Genomic DNA, 14,079 nt, shown 5'->3' with positions numbered 1-14,079 from the left:
ATGTGCCTGGAAATGGCTTGAACCTAATGGTTCATGAGGAAAACCTATGATATTTTTCATGAAATTGCCACATCTGGGCATCAGGAAAGCCTTCCCAGAGAATGTCTCAAATCGGTCAGCCATTTTCTCTTTTTTGAAAGGACTTCTCCCCAGGCGTGGACGTTTGGCCAACGGCACTGCAACCCCGCCTCCGGTTCAACCTTCTCTGCCTCAGCCTCCGTAGTGGGACTGGACTCGCCACAAGCCCCTAATTTTTTGTATTTTATAGTAATTGCACCGTGGTCTCCGCCCGCCTCGGCCTCCCAAAGTGCTGGGATTACAAGCGTGAGCCACCGCGCCCGGCCCATTTTCTCTTTTTTTAGACAGGTAGGTGTCCCCAAGCATTCAATCCTAGCTAAAATATGAAAGTATTTATCTAGCACAGGAGCCTATGGCACAGTTTCAGTCCACTGTCTGGCAGACCTCATCTGGGCTGTCTTCGTGTGAGTTGACTGGCCAGTAAATGGGGTATAAACTATGTAGGCTGTCGCCTGGCCTTGTGACAGAGGGGTCCCTGGAACTTGACTGCCACTCCTTAAGAGCAGAAACCGCCTCTTTCTTGTACACTGCTGGATCCCATCATCCTGCACAGTGGCTGGCTACAGGTGGCCAGCAATAAAACACAAGATTGGCGCAGGCACAGTGGCTCACGCCTGTAATCCCAGGACTTTGGGAGGCTGAGATGGAAGGATCACTTGAGGCCAGGAGTTGAGGCCCAGCCTGGGCAACATAGTGAGCCTATCTATACAAAAAAATTATTTAAAAAATTAATAAAACACAAGATTGGTTTGTGTGGTGAGACAGTATTGAATCCAACAAACGGGAACTGGATAGTGTGGCCCCAGACGCAATGGTGGCTGCACCATGAGACCCTTATCCACATAATACTTAGTGGATGAGGTGCCAGGCACTGTTCTGGGTGCTGAGAATAAAGCTGTGCATAAGACTAAGGTTCTGTCGACAGAGACCGTGTTACACCAGTGGAAAAGACAGTCATCAAACTTATATCCTTGAGACAGTGATGAGTTCTAGAAGGAAAGAAAAGGCTGATGTGACGGTGAGGAAGGGGTGAGTGGAGACTTCTCTGAGACTTGAGTGATTCCTCTTCCTCTGAGCTGAGCCAAGCTGAGAAGCTGAGAGGAGTAAGATAGGGCCGGGAACTCAGGTCCGTTAGTCCGTCCTCCGAGGTGGGGCGGGCCAGCAGAATGGATTTCCGATCTGCTCTGTGAGAGCCTCGCTGAAGAAAGCCCAGAGCCACTTCCAAGATCCGCGCTCCCACGGCGGTGAGAAGCGTTTTCCCCCGGGACTGCTTGTGGCTTAGGACTGGGGACCAACTGGCTTTGGAGTAAGCCCTGGCACAAGCCTCGAGGGAAGAAAGAACTCCGGCGCTCCCCACACTCCACAGGGCCTGCGATCATCTCAGACGTTCCGGTTCCACGTGCAGAAACCCCGCCGGTCCGAGGCCCGGGTTCTAAAACGGCCCTAACAGTCAAGGCTTCCACAGCTCGCCTCTGAGAGTGGCAAAGAGGCCCCGGGGTCGGTGCCTCGCGAGACCCAAACAAGCCCACGAGGCAGGGGCGGGACTCCGCGAGAGCGTCACGGCGCGCTCGTGCGCGGCTGAGGTCACGCGCGGGCCGTACCCTTGCCCGGGGGCCGTAAAGCGCGGAAGGTCGCGGTCTCGGCTTCCCCGGAACTTTTTGCTCGCTTCGCCCCGCCCCCTTCCCATCCCCGAATCCCGCTTTCCGGCCCGCGGCGACCCCCGGCGACCGTTGTGGCTGCCGCGTTGCTCCCGCCGGGCTGTAGCTGAGCGGGGAGCCCGTGGGGGCCGGTGAGGTAAGGAGATAGCTGCGGGGCGAATCTGGCCTCCCCGTCCGCGCGGGCCTAAGCGCCCCGGGACCCCTGGGTTCCCCTTTCTCCTTTGGTTTCGCCCGGGGGTGGTCCCCGCTAGCCTACGCTTCCAGTCGGTTCCGCCTGGCCTCTCCCGAAGGCGCGTCCAGGCGCCAGTACTCGTACCCGTAAGGTTGTCCGCTCGTGCCTTGGCTTGTGTCCTCCGCTACCCCTGGGCCTGCGCACCGCTCCTCCAGGCGCCTGCACCTCAGCCCCGATGCCAGGGCGGCCGGGGTGACCTCGGGCTTCCCCCTCTCAGGCTTGCACACCCCTGCGGCGCAGAGCCAACTCCAGCTTGTCTAGCCCGGTCCTCCATCCCTGCAGGTGGAACTGTTTTCCCGCGTTGAGACGTGCGGTCCGCTTGTGCTTTTAGAACTAGTAAGACTGCTGCAGAGTCCGGAGGAAGAAGTTACCTAGAAAAGTCTGGGACAGGGCAGTGAGCTTCCTTCTTAATGGTTGACCTTTGGGGGCCGATGTGTGATACCTCGGATTTGAATCAAGAATCTCCAAGCCCATTTTCCGCATGCATGTAAACGTGATGTACGGGGATGGGGGCTGGTGGTGGAGGAGGAGCCAGCCCGACGGATATGCTTTTCCAGTGGCAGGGACTTGTGTTAATTTCTTTTTTTTTTTTTTCTTTTTTTCGAGACGGAGTCTCACTCTGTCGCCCAGGCGGGAGTGCAGTGGCGCGATCTCGGCTCACTGCAACCTCTGCCTCCGGGGTTCAAGCAATTCTCTTGCCTCAGCCTCCCAAGTAGCTGGGAATACAGGTGCGCGCCACCACACCCGGCTAATTTTTGTATTTTTAGTAGAGACGGAGTTTCACTATGTTGGCCAGGCTGGTCTCGAACTCCTGACCTCGTGATTCGCCCGCCTCAGCCTCCCAAAGTGCTGAGATTACAGGCGTGAGCCACTGCGGCCGGCCAACTTGTGTTGATTTCTTAAACTCGCGTGATCACATGGTGTACTTGTTGAAAAATACAGCTCCCTGGAGTGGCAGGATCAGAATCTGCAGAGGTGGACCCTGGGAATCTGTCGTTTTTAAACAAGTGTCCCAGGTGGTTCTTTTGCTGAGGCAAGTGTGGGAAATGTTGTGTGAACCCACCCATGCTCATCCAGTCTTCCTTGTGACCGGCAGTCCACTGTGCGCAACGCTGAAGCCATACAGAGGGACAACTCGAAGTTAGAACTAGCACCTTGGTCTTGTTGGAATAAGCAGATCTGAGTAGAGCCAGCCGCAGTCTTATGGTTGTTTAGCAGAAGTTATTCTTAGCAGAGAATATTATATGCTCATTTTCCAGAACTGTAAAAAATATATCATTTGTTTTAAACCAGATGATGTGCTTCATTTCTGTCTTTGACGTCTTCAGTTTCTTCTCCCCTGGCTTTACCTCCTTTGCTATCAAGCTTTGCTTTGGTTTTGCTGCCAATCCTATAGGCTTAGGTTTGGCAGCAAAGGCACTAGACTCTGGTGCCTTTCTTTCCTTCGTTGTCTTAAGCCCTTCTTTTCCTCTGCGCTCATGCCCTCACCACTCACTCACTCTTTTGAAGGTCATAATGAACACAGTCAGAAATCTCTTTTTTGGCGCCAAGCTCCCTGGGCTTTTTTGAGATAGTCTTAACTGTGTCGCCCAGGGAGTGGCGCGACTCTGCCCACTGCACCCTCCATCTCCCTGGCTGAAGCAATTCTCCTGTCTCAGCCTCCTGAGTAGCTGTGACTACAGGTGCAAGCCACGACACCTGGCTAATTTTTCTGTTTTTAGTAGAGACGGAGTTTCACCATGCTGATGAGGCTGGTCTCAAACTCCTGAACTCAAGTGATCCACCCACCTTGGCCTCCCAAAGCGCAAGGATTACAGGTGTGAGCCACTGCACCTGGCCTTTTTTTGTTTTGTTTTGTTTTGTTTAAGACAGAGTCTCACTCTGTCACCCAGGCAGGAGTGCAGTAGCATAATCTCGGCTTACTGCAGCCTGTCTCCCAGGCTCAAGCGATCCTCCTACCTCAGGAGTTCGGGACCAGCCTGGGCAACATAGTGAGCCCATCTCTACAAAAAAAAAATTTTTTTTAATTAATAAAACACAAGATTGGCCTGTGTGGTGAGACAGTATTGAATCTAACAAACGGGAACTGGATAGTGAGGACCAAGATGCAATGGTGGCCGCACCATGAATACCTGGGACCACAGGTGCGTGCCACCACACCCAGCTAATTTTTTGTATTTTTGGTAGAGACGGGGTTTCACCATGTTTGCCAGGCTGGTCTCCAACTTCCGACCTCAAATGATCTACCCACCTCGGCCTCCCAAAGTGCTGAGATTACAGGAGTGAGACACCACGCCCAGCCTAAAGTTTTTTTTAATTCCACCTTTAAACTCATCTGTTACTGTGTTTGTTCTGCCACTTTTGCAATTCCCTTTTTCTGTTAGGGGAATGTGCCTGATGGTTCAGTCCTCACAGCTGTTCTTTCTTTACCATCTGCTTTTATTTGAAAGGTAGCGTGGAGTCATGATTAAATAGCAGGCCACTAATGGCAAATTGGCAGGGTTCTGCTACTCAACAGTTTGGTAGGACCTCGGGTGAGTCACTTCCACTTATCTGTGCCTGTTTCCTCAAGTGTAGAATAGAAATGCTAGTATCTGCCTCATAAGGTTTTGAGGATTAAATTAGTTCTATACATAGGCAGTATCTGGTGCATTGTAACTACTTATAAAAATATTAGCGGCTGGGCGCGGTGGCTCAAGCTTGTAATCCCAGCACTTTGGGAGGCCGAGGCGGGCGAATCACGAGGTCAGGAGATCGAGACCACAGTGAAACCCCGTCTCTACTAAAAATACAAAAAATTAGCCGGGCGTCGTGGTGGGCGCCTGTAGTCCCAGCTACTCGGAGAGGCTGAGGCAGGAGAATGGCGTGAACCCGGGAGGCGGAGCTTGCAGTAAGCCGAGATTGCGCCACTGCACTCCAGCCTGGGCGACAGAGCAAGACTCCGTCTCAAAAAAAAAAAAAAAAAAAAAAAAAAAAAAAAAAATTAGCTTTAAAAATAATTCTTGGTCGGTCACAATGGCTCATGCCTGTAATCCCAGCACTTTGGGAGGCCAAGGTGGGTGGATCACCTGAGGTCAGGAGTTCAAGACCAGCCTGGCCAATATGGTGAAACTCCATCTCTACTAAAAATACAAAAAATTAGTCGGGCACGGTGGCGTGCGCCTGTAATCTCAGCTACTCGGGAGGCTGAGGCAGGAGAAACACTTGAACCTGGGAGGCAGAGGTTGCAGTGAGCTGAGATCACGCCACTGCACTTCAGCCTGGGCGATAGAGTCTCACAATAAATAAAAATAAAAATAATTATCTCAGGTATTTAAATATCTCCTTAAATCTGGGAGCCTACCTTTGATTTCTTCCCCCATCTTCTTTGTTCTCTTTTCTCTTTCATGCATCAACATATATTTCCTAGGTACCTATGCTGAACGCTGGGAAAATTGAGCAATTTATAAGGTTTCTGCTCTTAGATCCATTACAATAGGGAAATAATAGGCCAGGTGTGGTGGCTCAGCCTGTAATTCCAGCACTTTGGGAGGCCAAGGTGGGCAGATCACTTGAGGTCAGGAATTCCAGACCATCCTGGGCAACGCAGTAAGACCTCACCTCTACAAATATTCATAATTTTAAAATTAGCTGAGTGTGATGGTACACACCTGTGGTCCCAGCTACTCTGGAGGCTGAGGTGGGAGGATCGCTTGAGTCTGGGTGGTTGAGACTGCAGTAAGCCATGATCATGCCGCTGTACCCCAGCCTGCGTGACAGACCTCGTCTCAAAAAATAATAAAAAATAACTACCACTTACTGAGTGCTTCTTAGGTGCTTGTACCATGTTCTTCCTGCCTTGTCTGATTTAGTCTTTGCAGCAACCATGTGAGGTAGTTGTTCCTAGCCCGTGTTACAGGTGAGGAGCTCAAAGTCTAGAGATTTAGTAACTTGCTGAAAGTCATACAGCTAGTGAGAGGTGGGGATATTTTCACACCCAGACCTGTCCTCCCCCAAAGCCTGGATTCCCTGCTATGGCTGGCATGTTGCTTCTCTGATTGGCAAACAGACCATTGTGCAGTGTGGTAAGTGCTGTGCTGGGAGAAGTGTAGTGTGTTATAGGAGAACATAGAAGAGCCACCTAACCAAGTGTTGGAGAAGAAGGGGGAGAGTGTCAGATAAGATGTCAAAGAGTGGGCTGGCCACGGTGGCTCACATCTGTAATCCCAGCACTTTGGGAGGCCAAGGCAGATGGATCACGAGGTCGGGAGATCAAGACCATCCTGGCTAACATGGTAAAACCCCGTCTCTACTAAAAATTAAAAAAAAAAAAAAAAAATTAGCCAGGCATGGTGGCAGGCGCCTGTAGTCCCAGCTACTCAGGAGGCTGAGGCAGGAGAATGGCATGAACCCAGGAGGCAGAGCTTGCAGTGAGCCGAGATCGCACCACTGCACTCCAGCCTGGGCAACAGAGCGAGACTCCATCTCAAAAAAAATAAATAAATAAGATGTCAAAGAGGCTGTGACCTGAGGAGATTACCTGTATTTGGGGGAGGGATGGCAGGAACCATGCCAGGAGGGAACAGCATGCACAGAACCTGGAGCCGAATAGAACATTCACGCCTCACCTGTTATGTTTGAAGAATTACAGGTTGTTCAGTCTGGCTTGATCAGAGTGTGAGGAGAGGAGAAATGAGACCACAGATAAGAACCAGACTGTGAAGGATCTTGCACTTGATATGAAAAGAGTTTTGCCTTTTTCCTGAGGGCATCAGAAAGTCATTAAGGTGGGTGTGGTGGCTCACGCCTGTAATCCCAGCACTTTGGGAGGCCAAGGCCAGTGGATCACCTGAGGTCAGGAGTTCGAGACCAGCCTAATCAACATGGTGAAACCCTGTCTCTACTAAAAATACAAAAAGTAGCTGGGTGTGGTGGTGCCTGCCTGTAGTGCCAGCTGCTCAGGAGGCCGAGGCAGGAGAATTGCTTGAACCTGGAATGCAGAGGTTGCAGTGAGCTGACATCACACCGCTGCGCTCCCAACTGGGCGACAGAGCGAGACTCTGTCTCAAAAAAAAAAAAAAAATTGCTGAGGAAAAGGAGCAAAAAGGGAGGGAAACATTGCAGGTACATGAAAGAGAGACAGAGCAGTTGATGGAGCTAGGGTCAAGAGAAGAGAGGAGGAAGTGGGATCTAGGGCACTTGGGAGAGATTAACTTTCCAGTGGATAAAAGAAGGAAGGAAGAGATGGTTGCAGATGCAAGTGGGTCTATAGGAAGGGTTTCAGGGAATGAGATGAGACAGGTTATCTGCTTAGAATGAGGGAAGAAAGGAGGTGAAGTTGAAGGTTGAGAGAGGAACAGCTGGGCTCCGAACCTGAATACAGACAGAGGTCTCTGCCTGTGGCCTAACATGTGCTAGCCTAAGCCACGAAGGAGCAGGACAGTTTTCAAGTATAACCAAGTGGTCATCGGTCAGAAGCCAGGAGGTTGACAGTGAGGTCAATGGGACGGGGCTGGCCATTTGGCAGCGGCAGTTCCCCAGGAGAGCTGTGTTGCCATTGGGACAGAGGGTAGAGAGAATGTCAGCAAGGGGGTGGGTGTTTACCTTTGGGAAAGGTATTCTAGACGGTGCCGTAGAGGGGCTTGAAGGAGAGGAAAGCAAAGAGAGCTTGGGCCACGGGAAATAAATTGGTCACGTGGAGATGAGATTATGGAAAGACTAGCCGGTAGAGAAGCTTCTGTCTTGAGATGGTGCTTAACCGGGTCCAGGGATGAGAGGCATGGTGGCAACCACAAGGTGGCCAAGACAATTTGTCTCCAGTTGGATGGGATGTCTGCCTGGACACAGTCTGTGCTTGCATTGGTTGCAATTCTGAGAGTCCTCTCTGATGGATGGACATAGATACCTTGGCCTTGACAATTTTGGCTGACTGTGGAGCGTCTGTGGGTCCTGTGGCTGGCATTGGAGGCGGTAAGGAGATGACTAGTAGTGAGCTGCCCTGAGGCCCCCTTGTCTACTGCCTCTCATCTCAAAGTCCTTATCCTCCTGTACACATGACTGCATGAACAGCCAGTAGGTGCTTTCTTCTTCAGTTTCTTGAAACTTGAACAGTCATCTGTTTTGCTGATAGATTAAGTTTGTTAAAACCCTGCCTTGGCCAAGGGCAGTGGTTCATGCCTGTAATCTCAACACTTTGGGAGACCAAGATGGGAGGATCGCTTGAACCTAGGAAGTCGACTTTGTTTTTCTTAGAATTCTACCATCCGCTCTCCACCATGGAGCCAGACTGACCTTTGGAAAACATCCGCCCCCACCCGCCACCGCCAAAAAAAGCAAAGCAAAGAAAAACATCCCAGATCATCTCATTCCCCTGCTAGTGATTCCCCTGCATTAGTGATTTTCCTTTGTACTTTGAATAAAATTCCAGCTCCTGCTGATGGCACCCAAGGGCTGTGTGTAACGGCTTCCGCCTGCCTCTCCAGCATTGTCTTAGATCATCTCCCTACACTCCCCGTGTTGTGTACATGCTGGCCTCCTTTTTGTTCTTGGTCTGTCTTACCTCAGGGCTTTTGCACATGCTTGTCTCAGTGTCTGCCAAATGTATAGCTAGTTTCTTATCCTTCAGGCCTGTTTGCAAATGTCACTTCCTTGGAGGCTATTTCTGACCATCCTATTTTAAATATGCCCCTAGTTACTCTATCACATTAGCTTTATTTACTTGTTTTATTTGTATATTTATTTGTATGTCGATTGGTGCTCAAATATTTGTTTTTTATTTTTTGTTTTGTTTTTTTTTGTTTTGTTTTTTGAGATGGAGTCTCGCTCTGTCGCCCAGGCTGGAGTGCAGTGGCGCGATCTCTGTTCACTGCAACCTCCGCCTCCCGGGTTCAAACAATTCTCCTGCCTCAGCCTCCTGAGTAGCTGGGATTACAGGCACCCGCCACCATGCCCAGCGAATTTTTGTATTTTTAGTAGAAACAGGGTTTCACCATGTTGGTCAGGCTGGTCTTGAATCCGTGACCTTGTGATCCACTCGCTGCGGCCTCCCAAAGTTTTGGGATTACAGGTGTGAGCCACCGCGCCCGGCCTCTGGCCTAATTTTTTGTATTTTTAGTAGAGACGGGATTTCACTGTGTCTCGATCTCCTGACCTCATGATCTGCCTGACTCGGCCTCCCAGAGTGCTGAGATTACAGGTGTGAGGCACTGCGCCCAGCCACCCTCAAATATTTGCTGAATGAATGACTGTTGTTCTTTGTCAAATCCCTTTCTTATTAATCCCATGCACTGAGTTGAATGGCATGAAATATGTTTGGTTTCTCTGTCTAGTTTGAATTCCTGAGATCTAGTTGGTGAGAGACGTGATGTTCTACCGGTTGCTGTCGATTGTTGGAAGACAAAGAGCCAGCCCAGGATGGCAGAACTTGTCCTCTGCAAGAAACAGCGCGTCAGCTGCCGAGGCGCGTTCCATGGCCCTGCCCACCCAGGCACAGGTGGTCATCTGTGGAGGTGGAATCATGGGCACATCGGTGGCCTATCACCTCTCCAAAATGGGGTGGAAGGATATCGTCCTTTTGGAGCAGGGCAGGTAAGGATCAGACTGCATTTGGCTCATGGCTGTGCTGCAGTAATCGTATAAGATTCCCTCTCCTTTCAGAGATACTGCCCCACCAGTAGCTAATCTAAATGTTGCTAAGTAGCATGAGAAGAAGCAAGGTGGAATCTCCTGAATTTTGTTTAATGATGATTAATAAGGCTCATGTTCTCTGGTTTTTAGAGAGTTGGCAAATTTCCTTTTCCTTTTTTTTTTTGGTGGTGGTGTTTTGGTAGGCAGGATCTCGCTTTCTTACCCAGGCTGAGCTTGAATTCCTGGCCTCAAGCAGTCCTCCCACCTTGGCCTCCCAAAGTGCTGGGACTACAGGCGTGATCCACTGTACCCAGCAACATTTTAGACTTTGACAAAAATTTGTGTTTGTAAATAATGTGGATTGCACTTCAGGAAAGTAGACAACTGCATGTGTTCGCTTAATTGCTAGGTTCTTAATGTTGTTCTCATTCCCCAAGAGAAATATGCTCTATAGGCTTAGTTTCTCTGTGCTCGCCTTCTTTTAGGTCAAGTATTTTCTGCTCTATTGGCTTGTAAGCTAAGTCCCTTTATATTAATTTGTAATATTTACAGAGATTACAAAATGGATTCTTATAATCCATCATTAATTAATATTATACCACTATACAAGTAATGTTAGATTCATACAACAATATTGGCCAGGCATGGTGGCTCACGCTTGTAATCCCAGCACTCTGGGAGGCTGAGGTGGGCAGATCACCTCAGGTCAGGAGTTCGAGACCAGCCTGGCCAACATGGTGAAACCCTGTCTCTACTAAAAATACAAAAATTAGCTGGGCGTGGTGGTGTTCACCTGTAATCCCAGCTACTCGGCAGGCTGAGGCAGGAGAATCGCTTGAATCCATGAGGCGGAGGTGGCAGTGAGTGGAGATCATGCCACTGCACTCTAGCCTGGGTGACAGAGCAAGACTGTCTCAAAAAAAAGAAAAAGAAATACAGGCCTTTCACTCTGATAATTCTCAACCTGTGTTTAGCTAATGTTTTCTTCTTCCCCTTTTTTTTTTTTTTTAAAGATGGGGTCTTGCTCTGTCACCCAAGCTGGAGTGCAGTCACACTATCACAGCTGACTGTAGGCTTGACCTCGTGGGTTCAAGCAGTCCTTCTGCCATAGCCTCCCAAGTGTAGCTGGGACTACTGACACGCATCACCACGTCTTGATGTTTGTATTTTTCTGTAGAGATGGGATCTCCCTGTGTTGCCTAGGCTGTTTTCTTTTCTTTTCTTTCTTTTTTTTTTTTTTTTTTTTTTTTTAGATGGAGTCTCGCTCTCTCACCCAGGCTGGAGTGCAGTGGTGCAATTTCCACTCACTGCAACCTCCACCTCCTGGGTTCAAGCGATTCTCCTGCTTCAGCCTCCCGAGTAGCTGGGATTATAGGCGCCCACCACCATGCCTGGCTAATTTCTATTTTTTTTGTAGAGACAGGATTTCACCATGTTAGCCAGGCTGGTCTTGGACTCCTGACTTCAGGTGATCCACCCACCTTGGCCTCCCAAAATACTGGGATTACAGGCGTGAGCCACCACACCTGGCCTAGGCTGTTGTCTTATGATCAGACTTGGGTTAGAGACTTTTATAAACATCACTGTATTGAAATACAATTTGCATACCATGCCACTCATCCTTGTTAAGTGCTGAATTCTATTCACAGAGTTGTGCATCCATCATCATAACCAGGTCATACATTTTTGGCAGTAAGACCACAGAAATTAGGCTGGACTCTCAGCAGTGCACCACATCAGGAGGTGTATGGCTGTCCTGTCTCACTTCTGGTGGTGATAACCCTGCTCACCCAGTTACATTGGTGTCCTCCAAGCATCTCTAGCACAGAGACCCTGTTTTCTCCCTTTGTAACGGGCCAGTGCCCTATGAGGAGAGATGGATTCTGAGATTATGCCAATATCTTGTTCATATCAGACCTCCACCTACCGGGCTTAGCATCCATTGACAACTGTTGCCTGAGTCAGCCACCACCATGATGGTTGACAAATGGTGATTTTTTGATCATCCTTCTGCATTTATTATAGTTGGCATATTGCTGTCAGGAAGAGATTTCCTTCTCCCCCATTTATTTACTCAGTTATATATCTGTATACACACACACACACCAGTTTAGACTCATGGATTTCTATTTTATGCAGTGGATAGTTTTTGTTGTTTTTTTTTTTTTTTTTTGAGACAGAGTCTTGCTCTGTCGCCCAGGCTGGAGTGCGGTGACGTGATGTCGGCTCACTGCAACCTGTGCCTCCCGTATTCCAGTGATTCTCCTGCCCCAGGCTCCCAAGTAGCTGGGATTAATAGGTGTGTGCCACCACACCTGGCTAATTTTTGTATTTTTAGTATAGATGGGGTTTCACCATGTTGGCCAGGCAGGTCTTGAACTCCTGACCTCAGCTGATCCACCCACCTCAGCCTCCCAAAGTGCTGGGATTACAGTCATGAGCCACTGTGCTCGGCCAGCAGTGGATACTTTTAAGAGCAAAAGTGGGTTTTGTTTTTGTTAATGTTTTTGAAACGGGGTCTCACACTGTCACTCAGGCTGGAGTGCAGTGGTTCAGTCTCAGCTCACTACAACCTCTGCCTCCTGGGCTCAAGTTATCCTCCCACCGCAGCCTCCTGAGTAGCTGGGACCACAGGCATGCATTACCACGCCTGGCTAATTTTTTGTATTTTTGGTAGAGATGTGATTTCACCATGTTGTCCAGGCTGGCCTCAAACTCCTGGGCTCAAGTGATCCGCCCACCTCAACCTCCCAAAGTACTGGGGTTACAGGTGTGGGCCACCGCACCTGGCCTCATAATGCTTCCTTGATGTCAAAGTCTTTCTCCTATTTTTTGAAATCCTTTTAAATTTAATTATCAGGTATTTCCACAGAAAGTGATAAACTAATTTCAGTGTAAATGTTTCTAAGTGGGAGACCCTAGAGAGGTTCATTTTGGTTTAATTTGTTGCTTCAAGATTATATAATACCTTAGAATTGATATAAGGCAGACTATTTAAACCTCACACTTAAAAATAATTGCGCCAGCCAGGCACGGTCGCTCACGCCTGTAATCCCAGCACTTCGGGAGGCCAAGGCGAGTGGATCACCGGAGGTCAGGAGTTCGGGACCAGCCTGATCAATATGGTGAAACCTCATCTCTACTAAAAATACAAAAATTAGCTGGGCATGGTGGCACACGCCTGTAATCCCAGCTACTTGGGAGGCTGAGACAGGAGAATTGCTTGAACCTGGGAGGTGGAGATTGCAGTGAGCCAAGTTTGTGCCACTGCCCTCCAGCCTGGGAAACAGAGTGAGACTGTCTCAAAAAAATAATAGTTACTATTATGCCTTATCCATGGCTTGTGAAATGGTTTTACACTTCCCTTTATCTATAATTGTTCCTCTTCTCCATCTTTACTGTTGTTCTCATAGATTAATGGTTCTTAAATCTGTCTGCACATTAGAATCAGCTGGGGAGCTTTTAACACTTACCAATGCCCAGACCTCTCCCCAGAACAAACCAGAATCTCTAGGGGTGAGGCCAGGCATCAATATTTTCAAAAGCTTCCCGGGGGACTCTAATGTACCCCCAAGGGCGAGAGCCACTGTCAGAGCTGCTCAAGGAGTGCTATCCCAGCAGAGACGTCACCAGAGCTGTAGGTGCTGGCCACCAGTCAGTTAATGGAACTCCCACCTGGGGTGGAGCTCCACACAGTTACAAAGATGATAGAAAAATCTCTTTAGGGAGCTGACAATCTTATGTGGAAAATATAATTATTAGAGTAAATACAGTAAACTCAAGTGACAGGCATGCCGACACAGATGGTAGTTTATTTACTGAGTGATAAATAATTTGGGGAAAATGACCTTGGAACCCCCTACCTGCTTTCTTGACATATGGGTCCCTTGCAAAACTGGGTCTTTGGGCCCTAGTATTACTGTAGCTCTTTATATTCTGTTGCTACCACAAATTAGAGAACTTTTTTTCAATGTAAAGTTTATGTACTTTTGAATAGGCAATGTATTTATATGATTCAAAACTGAAAATATGTAAAAGAAGCTGGGTGCGGTGGCTCATGCCTGTAATCCCAGCACTTTGGGAGGCTGAAGCGGGTAGATCATCTGAGGTCAGGAATTCGAAACCATCCTGGCCAACATGGCAAAACCCCATCTCTACTAAAAATACAAATTTAGCCAGGCGTGGTGGTGCACACCTATAATCCTAGCTACTTGGGAGGCTGAGGCAGAATTGCCTGAACCTGGGAGGTGGAGGTTGCGCTGAGCCGAGATTGTGCCATTGCACTCCAACCTGAGCGATGAGCAAAACTCCGTCTCTAAAAAAAACAAAACAAAACAAAACAAATTAGCTGGGCGTGGTGGCACACACCTATAATCCCTGCTACTCGGGAGGCTGAGGCAGAAGAATAGCTTGAACCCAGGAGGCAGAGGTTGCAGTAAGCCGAGATTGTGCCATTGCATTCCAGCCTGGGTGATGAGCGAAACTGCGTCTCAAAAAAAAAAAAAA

At 48.8% G+C, this 14,079-nt stretch overlaps 1 protein-coding gene across 1 annotated transcript in view; it reads left to right on the top strand.

The window, feature by feature from the left end:
- The first annotated feature begins 1,774 nt into the window (after positions 1-1,774).
- The window catches only part of PDPR (pyruvate dehydrogenase phosphatase regulatory subunit), a 50,177-nt gene continuing 37,872 nt past the window's right edge, over positions 1,775-14,079 (top strand). Inside the window, exons 1-3 of the mRNA XM_058440383.1 lie at positions 1,775-1,872; positions 9,276-9,534; positions 12,600-12,625. Of these exons, the coding sequence (XP_058296366.1) occupies positions 9,311-9,534; positions 12,600-12,625 (250 nt within the window). The 5' untranslated portion in view covers positions 1,775-1,872; positions 9,276-9,310. The remainder of the gene's footprint in view (positions 1,873-9,275; positions 9,535-12,599; positions 12,626-14,079) is intronic.

Source organism: Hylobates moloch, unplaced genomic scaffold (genome assembly GCF_009828535.3).
Source record: "Hylobates moloch isolate HMO894 unplaced genomic scaffold, HMol_V3 SCAFFOLD_6, whole genome shotgun sequence".
Lineage (NCBI taxonomy): Eukaryota > Metazoa > Chordata > Mammalia > Primates > Hylobatidae > Hylobates > Hylobates moloch.
Note: the sequence above shows the minus strand (reverse complement) of the source record. Positions and strands in the feature narration are given on the sequence as shown.